We start from the raw sequence: 16,988 nt of genomic DNA, 5'->3' as shown, positions 1-16,988 counted from the left end.
TTGATTAGGGGGATGGCTGCTGCAGCTGCAGTTTGTGTTTTTTGTCTTACAGTGATGTTGAATAAAACATTCAGTGGCTGCAAAACATTTAGCAGATAAACCTTATTTCTTGAGATAAATGAGGGTGCTATATTATTTTTCCATTTTTTTCTAACTTATTAATGTAAATACAATTAATGAACATGCTGATATGTAAGATTAGCCCTGTTACATGTAGCTTATTCTTCCTTTATAGATTTCTGTCTTAATTTGTGTTGTTTGTTTATCTTTTATTTTTAACAATTCAGAAACTCAGCTGGAGTGATTACTAAAAATAGTAATGTATGTAGCAAGGCATTTCCTTTTCCTGGGAAACTGCGTGATTCCCTTGCAAAATGAGAAAACTACATCTGTTTGAAATACTGCAATTGGCAGATGGTATGGGGGAGGGGAGAAGAGAGGAAGGATTTGGTGGAATGTAGTCATAAAAAAAAAGTCACACGATATCAAAGAGGAGTTGACTGATTTCTTTTAACTGTTTGGTGCATTTGCAAGATAAAATCTGTTAAAATAATTGTTTTGAAACTTTTAAAATGTTACTTCTGTGCAAGCTGGAAACTGTCTGACAACAGCAATATTTATTAAATTGATGGTTGTTTAGAAGATGAGATCTCTGAAAATACCACTTTAATTTCCTTACTGATTGTCTTTAAATTATATGATGTTTGAAAGGAGGTGAGAAGAAATTTAAAAAGTTTTCTGTTCCATTTCTTAGGTTTTCAGTACTTACTCAAATGAAGACTATGATAGACGTAATGAAGAAGTTGACCCTGTGGCAGCCTCAGCTGAGTATGAACTTGAGAAAAGGGTGGAAAAAATGGAAGTGTTTCCTGTGGAAATTGAAAAAGGTGCAAATCAAACCTTGTACATTTGCAAGAGATACTATGGGAACAAAAGATAAAAACATTTTAAACTGTATATTCCCTGAATTTAAGTCTTCAGTTTTTGAATGTATGGGTCTAGGCTTTGACTTGTGGCTAGTTCTGGTGAATTTAGTGAGTGTTAACTGGATGGGCCTCTACTAAGTGCAGATTGTCATACTGAATTGAAGTTAGGAAGGCTACAGGACAAAAAAGCTTTAAGCAGTATCTATATATGAAATACATTCTATTTTTTTTCCTCTTTTTTTAAGTGGATTTCCATTATCTTTTGTGTTGAAGGACTGGGAACGCTTTGAAGGAACTCGGTACTGTTAATTGTTGCATCGTGTCGTGCAGCTAATGTTAGATTTTTGAATCCCTTAGGTGACAGGGGTCTGGGCATCAGTATCATTGGAATGGGAGTTGGTGCTGATCAGGGACTGGAAAAACTAGGTATTTTTGTAAAAACAATAACAGATGGTGGAGCTGCTCAGAGGGATGGACGGTGAGTTTTTTGTTGAATTCATTATGCTTTTTACAAATTTCCAACTGAGCCCAGTTGCTTTCATTAGATATGCTGAATACTGTGAATGAAAATACAAAATCTGAATGCTGCTGAGTGAATATTACATTCCTGCTTTATGTCAAATTTTTAAAAATGAGTTGTTTATTATAGGACATTTTTGCTAAGTAAGTGTAGATCTGCTGACAGCACATAGGAGAAACATTCAAAATGAGCCCATGCGTAGAAGTACCACAAAATCATGTTGACACCCCAGAACACCTATCACTGTGTAGACACCCCAGAACACCAATCACTGTGTAAATTGTCTAAAAAATATCAAGTCAAATGCTGTGTAAATTTTAATTGGTGATTTGCATAGTAGCAGAGGAGACTGTTTTTAAGCAATGAATTTCAATGGACTCAGAATTCATCATTATAAATACTAGTGAGTTTTAAGTGATGTTTGTCATGTCAAAAATACTTAAAGCCAAAATACTATTGTTTAACTGATAGCTAAGCATTTTTTTATTTTGCAGCATTCAAGTAAATGATCAGATTGTTGAGGTTGATGGCATAAGTCTAGTGGGAGTTACTCAGTTCTTTGCAGCCACTGTACTAAAGAACACCAAAGGCACAGTGAGGTACGTATGTTTTCTGTGAAATAAGAGTTTCTTTTTGTCATTTTTCATTCATGGAGATGACAAAACCATAGTATGAAAATTCTACAAAGATGTTGTGGAAGGCAGCAGTGTAGCAAACTCATTTCTTAAGCATGTGTTAAGATTTTTTGCTGCAAGATAATTTGGTTTTTTTCCTGTAGGTTTCTGATTGGGAGAGAGAAGCCGGGGGCTGAGAGTGAAGTAGCCCGTCTCATTAGTGAGACCTTAGAGCAAGAGAGATGTCTGTACGAGCAGCACTATGTTCATGATGATACAGAGCAGGTAAAACATCGTACATGCTGTGCTAATGGAATAAATGGGGGGGTTTAATCAAACTGAAGCAAAAGGAGTGTAACACAGGAAACTTGTTAAAAACAGGAAAATACATACCTCATACATTATTGTCATCAAGGCACATGATGATCGCTTTATCACTAATCCAAAATATACTTTTTAACTGTCAGCTGTATGTGATAGTTTTGTGCAAGTCTTTCTTAGCTCTGTTTTGTGGAAGTTTGATGAAGGTGTTTGCAGGTCATCTTTAACACTTACCATAGGTATATGAAATTAAAAAGGAGTAGTAACTAGTTGAGAAAAGTTTTGCGGCTGTTTGGATTCCTTGATTGCAGGCTTTGGTTATTGCTACTACCATAATGCAAAAGTATGTGTGTGTGTTACAGAATGTCATGGTTTTCTCATTTGGCAGGATGATGACTATGATGAGGAGGAGGAGGATACATATGAGTCACATTTACATGGAAAATCTGTAGAAGTTTTTGATCTTCCTGAAAATGAAGATATTGGTTTACTACTGGATATGGATTCAGCACAGTCTCTTCTTAAATTTAAAGAGGTGTTGTAGCAGTTTCTTAAATATTCTTTGTGATGCGCTGGGGGACATCTGAACCTACTTCATGTTCCCTCTCATTTTGGGTTTGTTTTTTCCCAGCATCGCCAATAAATATCTCTGGTAAATGTCCATTGAAATGTAGGTCTTCTATAATTTTTTATATCCAGTTTCCCTATGCATATTTATATTAAATGGTCTTTTGATTTAAATTAAATTTTAAAAGGCCTTGGAAACAGGCCATAGAACCCAGCCCCAACTCTGTCTTTGTTATGTCTGAGTACTGCATTAGAAAGATAGGATGCTTCTTTTAGTTCTTCTGTGGCCCACTGGCCTTTGTGTGTGTTTGCTGCCCAGTAGAATGGCTTTAGCTGCAGAGAGCATGGTGGGGGGTAGGGGATGGGACATGCAAATACACCTGTTTTGAATGGTCTTGAGTGGTGTTGTGAGATGTTCTCCAGGAAGACAAGAAATACATACCTAATTTCTTGGTTTCATCCCTGCAGTCTTCTGAGAAATCTGCGTACATAAAAGCACTTGATTCTGTAGATAGGCATATTTTTGGCTTGGAGGGTATTTTTGTGGTGTGTTGTTTGGAAGGAATAGATTTGTAAACCCAATAGGGCATTCCAGACTATGAATCACAACATAATTGGAAATAGTCAGGTTCTCTTTTCCCAGGGTTTGTATAAAGGAGCATATTTGTTTTATTCAGGACTGTGGGATTTAGTCAGGGACTTAAATGGTACATACAGCCTTTATCATTTAGGGGTCCAGGCTTCTCTGGTAGATTTAAGTGCCTGTAATTTTCACTCTGGGAGGAGAAAAATATTCTGCAAAGAAACTGTTTTGTCAGATGCAATTTGTTGCTACATCAACTTATTTTGTGAAGGATTGGTATTTTGCAGATCTCCTAAGTTTGTTCTCTTGATAACATTGACGATGTCATTGAGGAAGTAGAAATTGCAGGCTGCTGATCTCTAGAGAACATTTACAGTTTTTCTAGGTTTGGAAGCATAGCAGCAGGCTAAAGCTTCTTAAGTGGTATATTTACTGGGGATACAGTTATATTCTCGTGTGGAATCATTACTGTGCTGTTACTAACATAATCTAAATGAACAGTCATGAATTCACCAGTTTTAATTTGTGTTTGGTGCACTGTGCCTTGACCAAAAAAAAAATCCCCCCAGATTACAGATGGAAAGTGAGATAAAAGGAACAATTAATACTTGCTAAAAAAATCTTTACATTTGGCTTAAGTGTAGTCTTTTTGATTTCTAATAATCCTATGAAGATTTGTGGTGTAAAAATACATGGCTTAATCTTAAAACAAAGCCAGCACATTTATTTTCAAGTGCTGATTGTAAAAATACTTAGTACTGTTAAGGTTTTTATTTTATTCTGTGTACCAGTTTTCTTCATAAGTGCATTGCTGCCTTTTCATTCCCCTGGCACATTGAAATGTTGATGTAATCTTCTCCATTTTCTTTATGTATAGACAACAATGGGAGATTTTTAACTACAGGTGGTTATGTACTGTGAAACTTTTTTGAGGTTTGAGTAATTTTAAAATTTTTTTTTTTAATTAAAATGCCTGATTACTTCTCCTGTAACTGATGAATAATTACATTGACTTTATGCCACTATAACAATGGTTTGAGGAAAAAGGGAATCATGGGCAAATACTTAAAACTAGGATTTTCAAATGTAATTCTGTGTGTGCTCATACAATTTTTTTCATCTGTTCCAGCTACAGTTAAAACATGCAGTAACAATAGCTGAAGTGAATCAACTGAAGGAGAAAGTAAGTTTTCAACAAATATTGTTATTGGTAGGGGTTTTTGTTGGGTGGTTTGTTTTGGGGAAATTTTTTTTTGTTTTTATGGCCACTCATTTTACCAGGAGTAGGCTGAATGCAGAAAGCAGCAATCCGTTTATGCCTCAGGCACGATCTACTCTATGTTATGCTAGACAGACATTTGTAAGCAGAAGAGCTATGCTCAAATTAAAAAGAGAAGGAAAAAAAACCAATCAAACAAAAAACCCCCCAAAGTCACATAAAACAACAAAAAAATCCCATCCCCCAAGTCTCCACTTTAAAAGGAATGCTTCAGTATTACTGCTTAGAGCAACTGAACATAGTGGAGGACTGTATTAAACAGCTTGTAAACAAATACGAGAACATTATCAGTGGATAGAACTTGTCTTATTTGAGAATAGATTTGGCCAGACAATGGACTGTGGCTGTCTTTCTGTTACCAGAAAGTTTTTTCTGTTACCCTGTTTCCCCTCTTTCCCTCCACAAATTCCTGATCTGGTCTGGGCAAAGAGTTTTTTCCAGCTTTTTTTTTTTTTTGACGAAGATTGGTTCAATGCCTCTGCTTATTCTGAGAAAGGGATTCTTGTTCTTTTTTGCTGCTTCTTCCACTGATGCAGATTTGTACATGGCCTTTTTCTGAAAATACTGTGAGCGAGCAGCTTTTATGCTGTTGCTTTTCTGTGTTACCTTGCTCAGAAATGCGTATCCTAGGACAGGCTGCAATACGTTGCTGGGAGCAGGTAGCAGGTGAGGAGGGCATAGTGCTTCAGTTTGCAATAATTTTCAGTGGCAGTATCCGTTGGGGTATTTCATGCACTCTGCAGTTGTTGAGAACTCCGAGAGTAGAAAGGCAAAGCAGATGAAGCTACTTGAGACAGTTCCCTTTTTGTTTTCTGACAGTGCTCCTCCTCTTTGTAGTATTCTTGACATTTGGCCCACCTGAATTTCAAAAAAGCTATTAAAAATGTTGGTATTAGTACACCTTACAACCCCATTTTTAATTCAAGAAATTCTTGGTCCTTTCAACATCCTTGTTCCATTGGCAGGTGTTCTTAACTGGCTTCAAAAGCAGTGATTTCCTCAGTGTAAATGGTGTCCCCAGAGAAGAAGGCCTGGACAAACTAAGCTGTAGCTTGCCTGTTCACTCCTCCAAGGCCTCGAGAGCTTTCCATGTTAACATTGCTGTGTATAATGTGGCTGCTGTCAAGCTGAAGAGGTGGCATCCCTTTCCTTTACTGAGGGAATATTTGGTGGTTTTGTACATTAGCTCAAGAGAAGGAAACCCTGCACATGCTGTCATTTATTAGGAAGACCAATGTCATGTAAAGTTACCAGGGAAGATCAACTGGTCATGTTATCTTCATTCAAAAAGCTATTGGTAGCAAAGTAGTAGGACAAGGAAGTTATCTTATACAGGTTAAGACTCTTTATCTCCAGTTGCCTTTGAAGGTATTCATAATAGGCCTCTCCAGGGATGTTAGGATATGCTGAGATCTTAAACAATATGAGGTGGTAATAAAGATCTTGATCATTTTATCTCTCTAGAAAGACTCAATACCAATGAGGAAGCAGTAAAAGACTCTTGGGTTTCAGGGTTTTAGTTCTAAACTTGCTTGATTAGCAAGGGTTGGAAGAGTTGATATGATTACTTTTAAAGTGTCCTGTTTTAATAGTACTGATAAGTATGTAATTATTATCAGCTATTCTCTACTTAAATATGTATCAAGAACTAATTTTTATTTCATCTTTTAGTTTAGATTAATTCCTTAAGTATTAATTTTTTTCAGTTAAAAGTTGTCGAAGCAGAAAAAAATGAGTGGAAATTTAATCGAGCCCAACTACAGCAAAACTTGGATGAAAGCAAAGAGAAAATTAAAAAGTTAGAGACCTACTGGTTAGAGGCACAAAATTTATGCAAAACAGTAAACGAGCGTCTTAAAGAGACTCAAGAACAATGTGATGCCCTTGAAAAGAAATACAACAAGGCCAAGAAATTGCTTAAAGATTACCAACAAAAGTAAGTATCCCAAAATATCAGCTCTCTATTTATTGCTTTTATGTTTTGTACGTCTTGGGGAAAGCTGTCAACAACACGTAGGGTAGAATAGGATTTGCTTAACACACTTTCTTTTCATTTATTAGAGTTTAGGGAAGCAGTGGGCTATAAATGCTGAATTCGTCCTTACCTTACATCACCAGCTGCTGGAAAGGTTTGCCAGAAGTCTTCCTGCTGCTTTTGATTCATAGCTAAGGAAAAATCATTTAATATTTCAATAACAACTTCTTAAAAACAACTTAGTTTAAAAGCTGTAATGCATCTATACTTTTTGGAAGGACTACTTGAAATTTGACATGAGATGCTTTTTGCTCTTTGTGAAAAACCCTCAGCTTTGACTGACTTCAGTGTTCCAGATAGAGTAGGCATCAAAGGATATTTAATAACAGTGAGATACATGCGATTTAGTCTGAGTTAAGAGTTATATCTTGGAGGAGGAGTAAAAGGAATTCTGAGAAAAATTGAAAGTTTGGGGATATGTATCTAGCTGCTAAAATGGCAGCATGAAAACAGTATCTTCAATCTGTTACAGGGTTTGTAGTAGAAGTAATATTGTTAATTAGATACACCTATGTAGGACTCCAGTGCTGTTGTTATGTGGTAGTGTCTAACTGTTCTATGTTCTTTCCTCTTAGCTAAACAAGAGGTAATTGCAAAATATTTGTAGTTGTGTCCCAATAATACAGAGCACAACCGTTGCTTTTGATAGTTGCTGTAAGCATATAATACTCTTGTTACCAGTTTCTCTGCTTGCTACTTACTTTTAAAGGCAATTTATTAATGATCTTTTGCTCTTTAGTCCATGTCCAGAAATGTTACTTTTCACAGTACATTTTTGTGCTGTTTGGTGAGCTTTTTAAAGGTCTCCTTTCCCCTCTCCTCCCAAGCTTATCCGCATGGAAGTTCAAAAGTACGTGAAGATGACTGCTAACGTGCTAGTTTCCATTCCCTCACTGTTTAGCAAATTCCCATTACTCATTTGATTGTCCCTGAAGCTTTTGCATCTGTTGTAGATGTTTTATGCTTATTTTCTGGTTTTGTATGTTATTCCATATGGTGCAGGCAAAAGCAGCTTTTGTTTCCTTCTTGTAGTCATTGTTTCTTTTTTGTAAAACTCAGCCATTGCAATTGCTGTAGGATGAACCAAGTAGAAACTTGAAATGCAATTTATTTTCCTACAAAGAATTTTGCCATAGCTTTTGGAAGGAAAATACACTGTGTGTGCATGTATCTTTGTGGAAGAAAGTAAGATGTAATGATTGGAATCATGCATGTATTTCAGGCTTAAATGTGTGTGCAACCTGCCACTTTTAAAATGAGAGATGGTTGTAATTTTGCAGAAAAAGCATTGCCACGCATCCTTTTTCTGCCCAGAGTAAATTACAGTCATCTGTATTTTCTTTTGAAGACGGTAGAAGCATACAAATACATACATCATTTTATGACATTATAAGATTAATGAATCAGTTATACCTTACAGGCTGATTTTTGTCACTATTCACTAATGGAATGCTTTTTAATAAATGCAATTGTGCATATTTCTATTTAACATTTTTCTACATTTCTGTATATTACTGTTTCATAGACGTGTATTTATTTCTTTCACCAGAGAAATAGAATTTATGAAGAAAGAAGAAGATCATTCAAAGCTACTTGAAGAGAGAGACCAGAAATATGCAGAACAACTGAAAATCTATCAGGAAAAAGTAAAGCAGTATTATATTTTGAAATAAACTTCTGCATTCTTGGAGAGTTGTATCTCACCTGAATTTTAATTCTTGCAGATTTCAGAGCTTGAAAATAAATTAAAAGCATATGAGAAAATGCCTTATGTGTTTGAAGGTGGCAGTTTATTGGAAGATGGCTGTCAAAGTCCAGGCCAATCTAATGAACAGTCAAAGATAAAAGAAGACAATGAAAAAGAAACCAAATCAATAAAAGAAAGAATAAATTCTTTAGATATGCTAGTTTCTGGTAAGTTGTAGTATTTTTTTATTTGCACTTAAGGAAAATTAGGAGGAGTTATACGTGTAGAGGTTCTTTTGTTCTTAAGAGAAGTGTTGTCTGTTTCATACTGACTGAGTAAATGTTCTACCTGAGTCAATTTTCAGTACTGTTGTAATGTATTTCTTAAATGTGGGAAAGAAGAGATAGATGGAGAGACAACTATTTTAACTGTTCTTCAGATTCTCTGTTAGTGAAACTAATAGTGGGACTAAAACACTGAGATACGTCAGCTAAAATCCCATTGATTTCAAGCTATAATTTACAGCAAACTTGCTATGACTTTTTTGTCTTGTAATTTTATGTCTAGAATATTACGAAATATCAGATGGAGGTTCAAATGAGAATTACATTTTTAAAATATGTAGTAAATTCTTACTTTGTAAAGAGTTTCCATCCTAAAGAATGAAGCTAGGAAAGCACATTCAGGGTACAAATTTTCATCTATTTCAGAACAGAATTCAGGTTTCAAGCCTTAAGACAATTATATTCTGTTGGATTTTATTATTTTTTAAATAAAGAAGTTGGGTAAAACTATATTTCAAATTAAATAGAAATTGCTAGTGCAATGTGTAAAATAGTGTAGTATAATATAAAAAGTATTTTCGTATAGTAGTGGTTAGCAGGTAGAATAAGTCTGACTTAAATTCTGAATATTTTTCTGGACAGTGGGTTGGTGAACTTGCCTACCAGTTTTTGCTGGGGTTTGTGTTTACTTTTTTAACAGGTGTGTATTTGTTGCAGATTTTGATGCTTTTGTTGGGGATACTCCCAGATTAGACACCAGTGCCCACAAAGCAAAAGCTCAGCTTGCTTTGAAAGTAAAACGCCAGCCACCTTCTCGATCAAAGCTGAAAGAATCTCTTGGGGGTGGACAACAGACTGCAAATCTACAGGTACTGACACTGGTAGATAGTGACGCGCTCCTGAACGTGTGTTGAGTTTTATCTGTATTTGCAATTGTAAGTGTTCATGCTTCATTCAGCCTCTGCCAAAGCACTGTATTTTTATGCTGCATCAAGTGAAAAAACCTTTTTGGGTTCATATCATGTATGTGAACTCTGGCATGGTTTTTGTGGCACAGTTAACTTGAAGTTAGCAAAGAACTATGCAAGCTTCTTCTGTGCTACTTCTGCTTCCTGAAAGATTTGTGATACAGTGATATTATGAAATATACTAATTTGTCTTGTTATTTCTTCATCTGGAACAAGTTAGTTACCAAATTTCTTCAAAAACTAAACAGTTCTGAAATGCTTCATTATTCCCTAAGTCATCATTTAAGTTCACAAGAAGTATACCAGTGAAATGTTCTCATGTTTCTGGAAAACAGTTTAAGAATTGAGGTATAGATAGTCAATATATGAGAGAGCCTGTCATAGAATGAGAACACTGAACTAATTCAGGTAGACTGAAAAGTGGCTGCATTGAATTGGAATGGCCAAAGTGTACCAGAACATTTCTGATTTGGCTAGAGAAATATTATTTGGGATGTGCGGAAAGATAGAGGTAGATAACAGCCTTTAAAATCAACTTCATGTGATTTAGATTGTATCCACAAGTGTGTCAGTTCAAAAAATTAATTGAACTGATGGAATTTGCTTAGCACGTATTTCTGCCCTAGTAAAAGAACAGACAATAAATGAGTATATATCATGTTTATCATAAAATCACTTTCAAATTTGTTGAAGGATGAGGATTCAGAAGACAGTGTTCTCAACAGAGAATCTTCCGCCATGTACCTGACTAAGACCTTAGAAACAAGTGACAAATTACCTCTCCCACGCCTGGATGACCCAGATCAAAAGAGTGAAAAGTCTGAGAAAAGAGAAAGCACAGAAAGTCCTCTAGAGTCAAGTCCTTCTGCTTCCACGCACTCTTCTCCAGTACACAAACCAAACAACGAAAATAGCACACCCACCACTTGTTCACCTCCTCCTGAAGAGATGACTCCAAATTCTCCTCCAGGGTATCTCAAGAATGTTAAGCAAAGAGAAGCAAAAGGGAAAGGGAAAGAAGCCAAGGGTAAGACTCAAGGATTTACTATTATTTTAATTCTTTGAGATTGAAGTTTTACAAATTTTAGATGTAATCAGTAAAGGTCCTGATGCATTTTTGCGAAACACTAACCTTGTAAGTGGCAATGTATTGAAGTGTAAGCTTGACGGATTTCATGGTTTCCAGAAAAATTCATTGTTGGCTTTGTGGTTCCAGACATTATCCAAGTGTTTAAACAAGATACAGATTCTGAGTATTGTGGAAATTACTGCCTTCTTCATCATGCCCTCTTAAGATATTTGTCACTAGAAGAAGGTTAAAGGTATTATCATCAGCCTAGTCACTATTAATCATTATTTGGTAGGAATAGTCGGCATTTTTCTTATGAATAATTGAACAAGGGATCTAATATAATCTTTCAAATGTTTGATATTTTCTATAATCAGCTAGTACAAATGTATAAAGGCAGATGACTTGCTGTCTTTGCTATACAGCTTATACAAAACCATTCTTTTAATACCCTGAAACAGGATTTGTTTTATACTCTCCTTATTTTGTATTTTTCTATAAAGTCTCAAACAAAAACAGTCTTAAACCCCACTTATTAAGATATGTACCAAATACATACATGATTTTGCTTTCTTTTCTACAGTTTTTTTGTGATTGCAGAAGCAGTGCCAACTTTTTTTTTTCCTAAATTGGCCCCTGGAATTGCTAATTAATGCAGTACACCAAAGATGAGGATTAGTATTGAAAGCTTGGTCTTTGTGAGCAAAATGACACTAAATGCTGTTTCTGCTAGATTGTTGCTTTCTAACTGTATTTAAATGTCTACCTTTTATTTTATTGAATTAATCCTTTCTATTACCTTCTCACCCATTCATGTATCAGTCTGTATTTTAACCTACTGTGCTGTGTTTAAGAAAGTACCTCTTCTTAAAATTCTACTCTAGAAATGGAGATGGAAACAAATGTCAGTATTAAAAGTAATTCTTCTGGTTTTGTATTCAAGTTGACAGGAAAGATAACCAAGTTATCTGTAGTTATAATTTATTGGATGTTATATATTTAGAAAGAGTGGTTAACTAGCTAAAGTTCTAATGTTGATCAGAAAATAGTGATTAGATATGCAAAAAAAAAAGGGAAAACTCTTGACTGTCCTGACTCTCGGGTATGTGAGCCTTGAGATAATCCTTCCTGACATATATGATGGTTATTTGCTGGTGGAGTGATGGGGAGTTGACCTCAGTTTTGTGTACTAAACAGGATTTTGGGGTTTTATGGTCCTTGAAGGAGTCTGTACATATCATGTCAGTAGTTGTTTCAAAGGTAGAGCTTAAAATCTACTTTGTCTCCCAAAAAGCAAACTGTATCTCTTCACAGGTGGCTTAGTTAGGAAGCACCTGATTTGCAATACAAAATGTATTTCAGTTATTTTTAAAAAATCTAGTAGCCTCAGAATTTAAAAGTAAGTACATTTAGGACTTGGAGTAATGTGTCGCAGTCCACTGAGAAGAGGTTGTGTGGTGCTTGTCACTTAATTTTGCATAATAATTGAAAAGTTCGTATTGAACGTGCTTCCTTTGGCAAAAAATTGGGTCCTGAGAGGTTGTATTCCAGTTTTGAAAATAAGAGTCTTGGAGGAGATTCAGAGTCCCAGTTGTTTCTTTAGAATAGTCACAGTTTGTATGCCATTTCCAATAAACCCAGCTTCTCAGGAGCTGTCTGCTCTCGAGGTACTGACCATCGTGTAGGTTAGGCGCACCTTCTGGAGCTGGCAGCTTGCATATGTAGCCCACATTTGCAGCAGCTAGCCTGGACTAGCTACTGAACCAAAAATACTACTAAAGGAGCATCTATAAAACTTCAAGAGTAATAAATATTAAATGCTATATTTGCTCAACTGTTGCTTAAAAAATTAATTTATTCCATGCATCTTATACTGGTTATGTAGTTGTGTATTTTGAAGTTGACATTTTGCGAAAGAAAGAGGTACTTTTTTCTAAACGTATCATAAACTAACTTTTGTTTGTAATTAATTAGACCAAAATACTGTGGTAAACTTTACCTTTCCCTGGACAGTATAGAATTACTGCTTATCAAAAGCAATATTTTTGAATAGTTGTCAGCAACTGTTGTGTTGCCATTTTTCAATGGCCTGGTACAGCCACAGTGATGGGAAGGTGCCATAGAGAATAACTTAGGCTGATATGGCTGTAATATTTTCAGTTATTATGTGTGTGTGGGAATGTGAATTCTAACACTGTCACCCTGGTCTTAGTATCTGACTTACAAGCATCATCATTAGTAGTTAAAAATTGCAGGTCTTTTTAGAACAACATTTTTATTTTTCACCCCTCTATGAAAAACAGAAGAAAGGAAAAATGAAGACAAGACAGTAGAAACAAATGAAGGAATGCCATCAGGGAAGTCCAAAAGGAGATTTCCAGATTTTGGGTAAGATTTTACTTGTGTTCCTTTGGAAATAAGTGGTGTTCTGTGGTTTCTTAGAGAATATTATGTTCTCTAAATAAAACAATGTTGAGGAAATCCAGTAATGGACCGTCAATGGACAGAGTATTTATCGTCTTGAATTTGTAATGTTGTGTTCGTGTTTCTACCACGTTTTGATTTTATTTATCTATGCTTTTTTCCCCCCTCAAAGAATTTCTTAGGGTTCTTCTGGTGGTTTTGTATGAATACACCACTTCGCTTAAATTGCAAATCCATGGATAACTTTGTCAAAATCTTGTTGGTGTCTAGACTCCAATGTTTTGTCCTGCTAGGGTTATAGTATAAAATAGGCACCTGTCATGCCTTAATTCCTTCTACAATAGAGGTGGCATTACATAGGGTTTGGCTATAGGTGCTACCTACTGAGCTGTTGCTTGGAGGCTGGCAGCAGTGATGAATGCATCTCTGAATTTCATTTAGAAGGTGAGATAGTCAACAGGGGTAAAACAGAAGTGCGAGCTTCAAATTACCTGGAAATACAGTGTGGTACCTGAACTCTGGGGATTTAAGAGAAGAGTTGCTACATTTGCAGTAAATCTTGCTCCTTTGGAGACAGGGGTAAAGCTTGTTGAAGCCAGCTAACATTAAAGACTTAGACTGGTACTGCAAGAAATGCATCATAATGTGTAACATAAAAATCAACTTATTTCGCACACTGATAATGCAGTTAGTGACTTTGCTCAAGTTGCTGTGCGTTGTATAGGAGCATTAATGTAGCAATAACACTGTGGTCTTCCTCTTGGTTGCATCCACTATATGCTAGGCTTCTTTAGGCATTTTCTGTATTTATTTTGGTTATCTGTGGCCTTTGAAAGGGTACTGTCACGGTTTTTAAATGGAATATGAATGCCAGAACTTCTTAAATTGTATGCATAATCTCCAAAATCATGCTTTGTATAATAATATGTGTGGGTTTTATTAACTGTTGAAGTCAATATAAAAACCAACTTGCTGCTTTACAAAAATATTGCACTGGGTAAATGTAATGCTTTATGAAATTTCTGTTTTTTCACTTCAGGGGATTGCGAAAATCTGGGGGCAAGGGTAAGAAGCAAGAAAAAGAAAATCTAAGAGGTTCTCTGGATAGCAGGTAGTTCTTTTGTTAGTGTAATAAATACATGCTGCATTCCTAAAATTTGTAACCCAAGAATTTCTTTAAAACTGTCATTAATGTTTGTTCTTAAAGTACATTCTTGTGGCAAAATTCTGTGAAGATTTAATGATACAGAGATGAGATTCCATCTCACAAAAGAGTGTAGAGGAGGTGACATTAAAACTGTCTTTTGCTTAGGAAGATGAATGTTGAGTAAATTAAGTTAGCAATTACTTGAAGTTATTAAATTGTGTGAAATACTGCAAAAGTTCTTAAATTTGTGTTGTTAAATAACTCATTATTTTGCATGGATATTCAAAGGCAAGTATCAGTTTTCATTTCAAGTGTCAGTTGTGCTGTGAAACTAGTAAAAATAAGTGGCGTGTTTTGAGTTTGTTCTTGTTTTTAAAGGGATGGTTGTGTATTTGAGGGGTGGGGTGGGGTTTTTTGCTACTGTTGTTTAAACAGGATTTAATCTGTTTATCTCAGAGGTTCCCGAGAACTTTTGGATGACTCTGGCAACAATCTATCTGCATCAGATTCAGATTCCCCTGTTCCTACTTGCATGCCTTTCTCTTGGTTTGGAGACAGCCACAAGGAGCCTCAGGTTTCTAGCAGCAGTCTGCATGTTACTCAGAGTGGGCAGGATGGTTGTGAGCATGGTCAAGAGAAGAACAGAACCAAGGTAAAGATGACTAATTTGTGCTTTGAGTATTTAAGTGTTGCATCTTGATAAAGTAAAAACACCAGTGGTTAGTATGTGGAAGCCTAGTGATTTAGTCCTTGACCACATCACCTCTTACAAACTTTGCTGCAGAAGTTTGAGATATTACAGGTTTACATGCAGGAATTGTGTGTGTGTTCCTGTTCACTCCTCTTCAGTTGAAGCATCAGTAGAGGCTACTCAGGTGAAGTAGCATCTAAGGAAAAATCGCAGAGCATGCTTTTTTTCTGGTTGATAATGCTAAAACTAATTCTAGTTTCAGGAAAGCATAGTTTTAAAAGTCAGATCTGTTTCCCAGACTAGTTTGTGGAGGAAGTGTACATAAATAGAGGTCAACTGTCCAAACAGTTGGCCAGCCAGTTCTTACCATACTGGAATGTAGGGTTGGAGTACCAGACAGGTGGAGGCAGATAACATCCTAGTTCTCATTTACAAATACAGTATTAAAAGCCAAGAAACACATCTATAGAACACTTCCTTCCAGGCTTCTGAGTAACTACTGATCTAATAATTTAAAGCCTTTTAACCAGATCTTGAGACTGAGGCTACACAGTTCAGTCTATAACCATAGTTACAATCTTTACGGTTTAAACTATTTGAAAGAAACAGCTTTAGAAACTAAAAGGTTTAATGTGTGTGCTCTCTGAGTATTTGGTAAAAGCTTTTTCAATGTAAGACTGTTCCTAGCAATTTTACTACATCTTTACAATTTCATTCTCATTTTCTTTGGATTTTGTCAAATTGAAAATTAGAGTTACTTGAGTAAGGTCATAGCTGGGTTTATTCTTGAGTTTCACACTGTTTCTTCACTTTGGGATGCCCTGTTTTGCTTTTTTCTGTGTTGTTAGAGAGAAATGATTTGTATATCTGGAAGAGAAACTGGCCAGGTTGTAGTCCATTAACTCACTGATCTTTTGCAGAGATTGCAGACAACAAGTCTGCTTTCCATGTTTTCAGATGGTGATTGCGCTGAAATGCTATTGTAATACCTTTTTTTTAAATACTTTGTTTCCCTAGTGTAAATCTACGGTCCCTGTGATAGTAAATTGTCTGCATACGTAGTTTTTAAAAATCACAGAAAGTTAGTTTTAGAACCGTACAATCCTTATTTTAACACGGAAACTTAATAAGAGTAGGAACTTTTTAATCTCTGAAGTAGAACAGAGCTTTACAAAATACTGCCCAGTGTGCATCAGTCTAGTGTATTTACAGCTCCTGCATTGGTTGCTTCTGTTAAAGCATGCAGTGGTCAAAAGATGTTTCTGTAAATAACCCAAGGATTTGAAAGGTGTATGCATATACTTCAATACAATTTTTTTATTAAATAGGAGTGCATGGTTGGTCTCTTCATAGGTTGGCCTCTTAAGAGGCTGTAGTTGGTCTCTTAATAGGCTGTAGTAAAGCTATCAAGGTGTTTTCTGTGTAGATAAGCATTCAGTGCGTTTGTCTTTCAAAGTCATTGATTCAGAAGAACCCATTGGTCCCCTCTTCTTTGCTCCCTTCTATCTGATTTGAATAATTTTTGTGAGCATAGTAAAAGTCCTGCTGCTGCATTTCTTCTATAAGCACCCATAATGTTCCTAGGCAGCTGTTAATGTTTTCATATACCTACCATATACACCTACTTTTTGGCAATCAAAAAGTTACAGCTCTTACCAGATTGAATGCTCTCTTCCTTTGCACATTGTCCTGAAGTAATAGTCTTTTCTTCTTACTGGTCTATACTTACCCAAGTTGATTACCACTTCAGCCTTCCAGCTGGTTTCTTGCCTACTGGTTTGGGGGTTTTTTGTTTCCTTCTCATGGTCCAGTATGTAATTGCTGCTTGCTGCTCTTTTCCTTAGTGCCAGTTGCAAACCAGCAGCTGGAAGAT

The 16,988-nt window shown here is 35.9% G+C and overlaps 1 protein-coding gene across 5 annotated transcripts in view; it reads left to right on the top strand.

The window, feature by feature from the left end:
* LOC104693872 (neurabin-1-like) overlaps window positions 1-16,988 on the top strand; it is a 42,662-nt gene that overhangs the window by 13,643 nt on the left and 12,031 nt on the right. For all 5 annotated transcript variants that reach the window (XR_005602388.1, XM_039555441.1, XM_039555442.1 and 2 more), the window contains exons 3-16: window positions 755-887; window positions 1,284-1,404; window positions 1,941-2,045; window positions 2,225-2,345; window positions 2,770-2,916; window positions 4,661-4,714; window positions 6,517-6,746; window positions 8,395-8,491; window positions 8,570-8,759; window positions 9,534-9,685; window positions 10,478-10,811; window positions 13,157-13,241; window positions 14,317-14,388; window positions 14,881-15,076. Coding sequence is in view for 4 of the 5 variants with exons in the window: in XM_039555441.1 (XP_039411375.1) it covers window positions 755-887; window positions 1,284-1,404; window positions 1,941-2,045; window positions 2,225-2,345; window positions 2,770-2,916; window positions 4,661-4,714; window positions 6,517-6,746; window positions 8,395-8,491; window positions 8,570-8,759; window positions 9,534-9,685; window positions 10,478-10,811; window positions 13,157-13,241; window positions 14,317-14,388; window positions 14,881-15,076 (2,037 nt within the window). In the remaining variant the exon portion in view is untranslated. The remainder of the gene's footprint in view (window positions 1-754; window positions 888-1,283; window positions 1,405-1,940; window positions 2,046-2,224; window positions 2,346-2,769; window positions 2,917-4,660; window positions 4,715-6,516; window positions 6,747-8,394; window positions 8,492-8,569; window positions 8,760-9,533; window positions 9,686-10,477; window positions 10,812-13,156; window positions 13,242-14,316; window positions 14,389-14,880; window positions 15,077-16,988) is intronic.

The sequence above is a fragment of the Corvus cornix genome, chromosome 7 (genome assembly GCF_000738735.6).
Source record: "Corvus cornix cornix isolate S_Up_H32 chromosome 7, ASM73873v5, whole genome shotgun sequence".
Taxonomy (NCBI): domain Eukaryota; kingdom Metazoa; phylum Chordata; class Aves; order Passeriformes; family Corvidae; genus Corvus; species Corvus cornix.
This window is presented reverse-complemented; position numbering and strand designations above follow the sequence as displayed.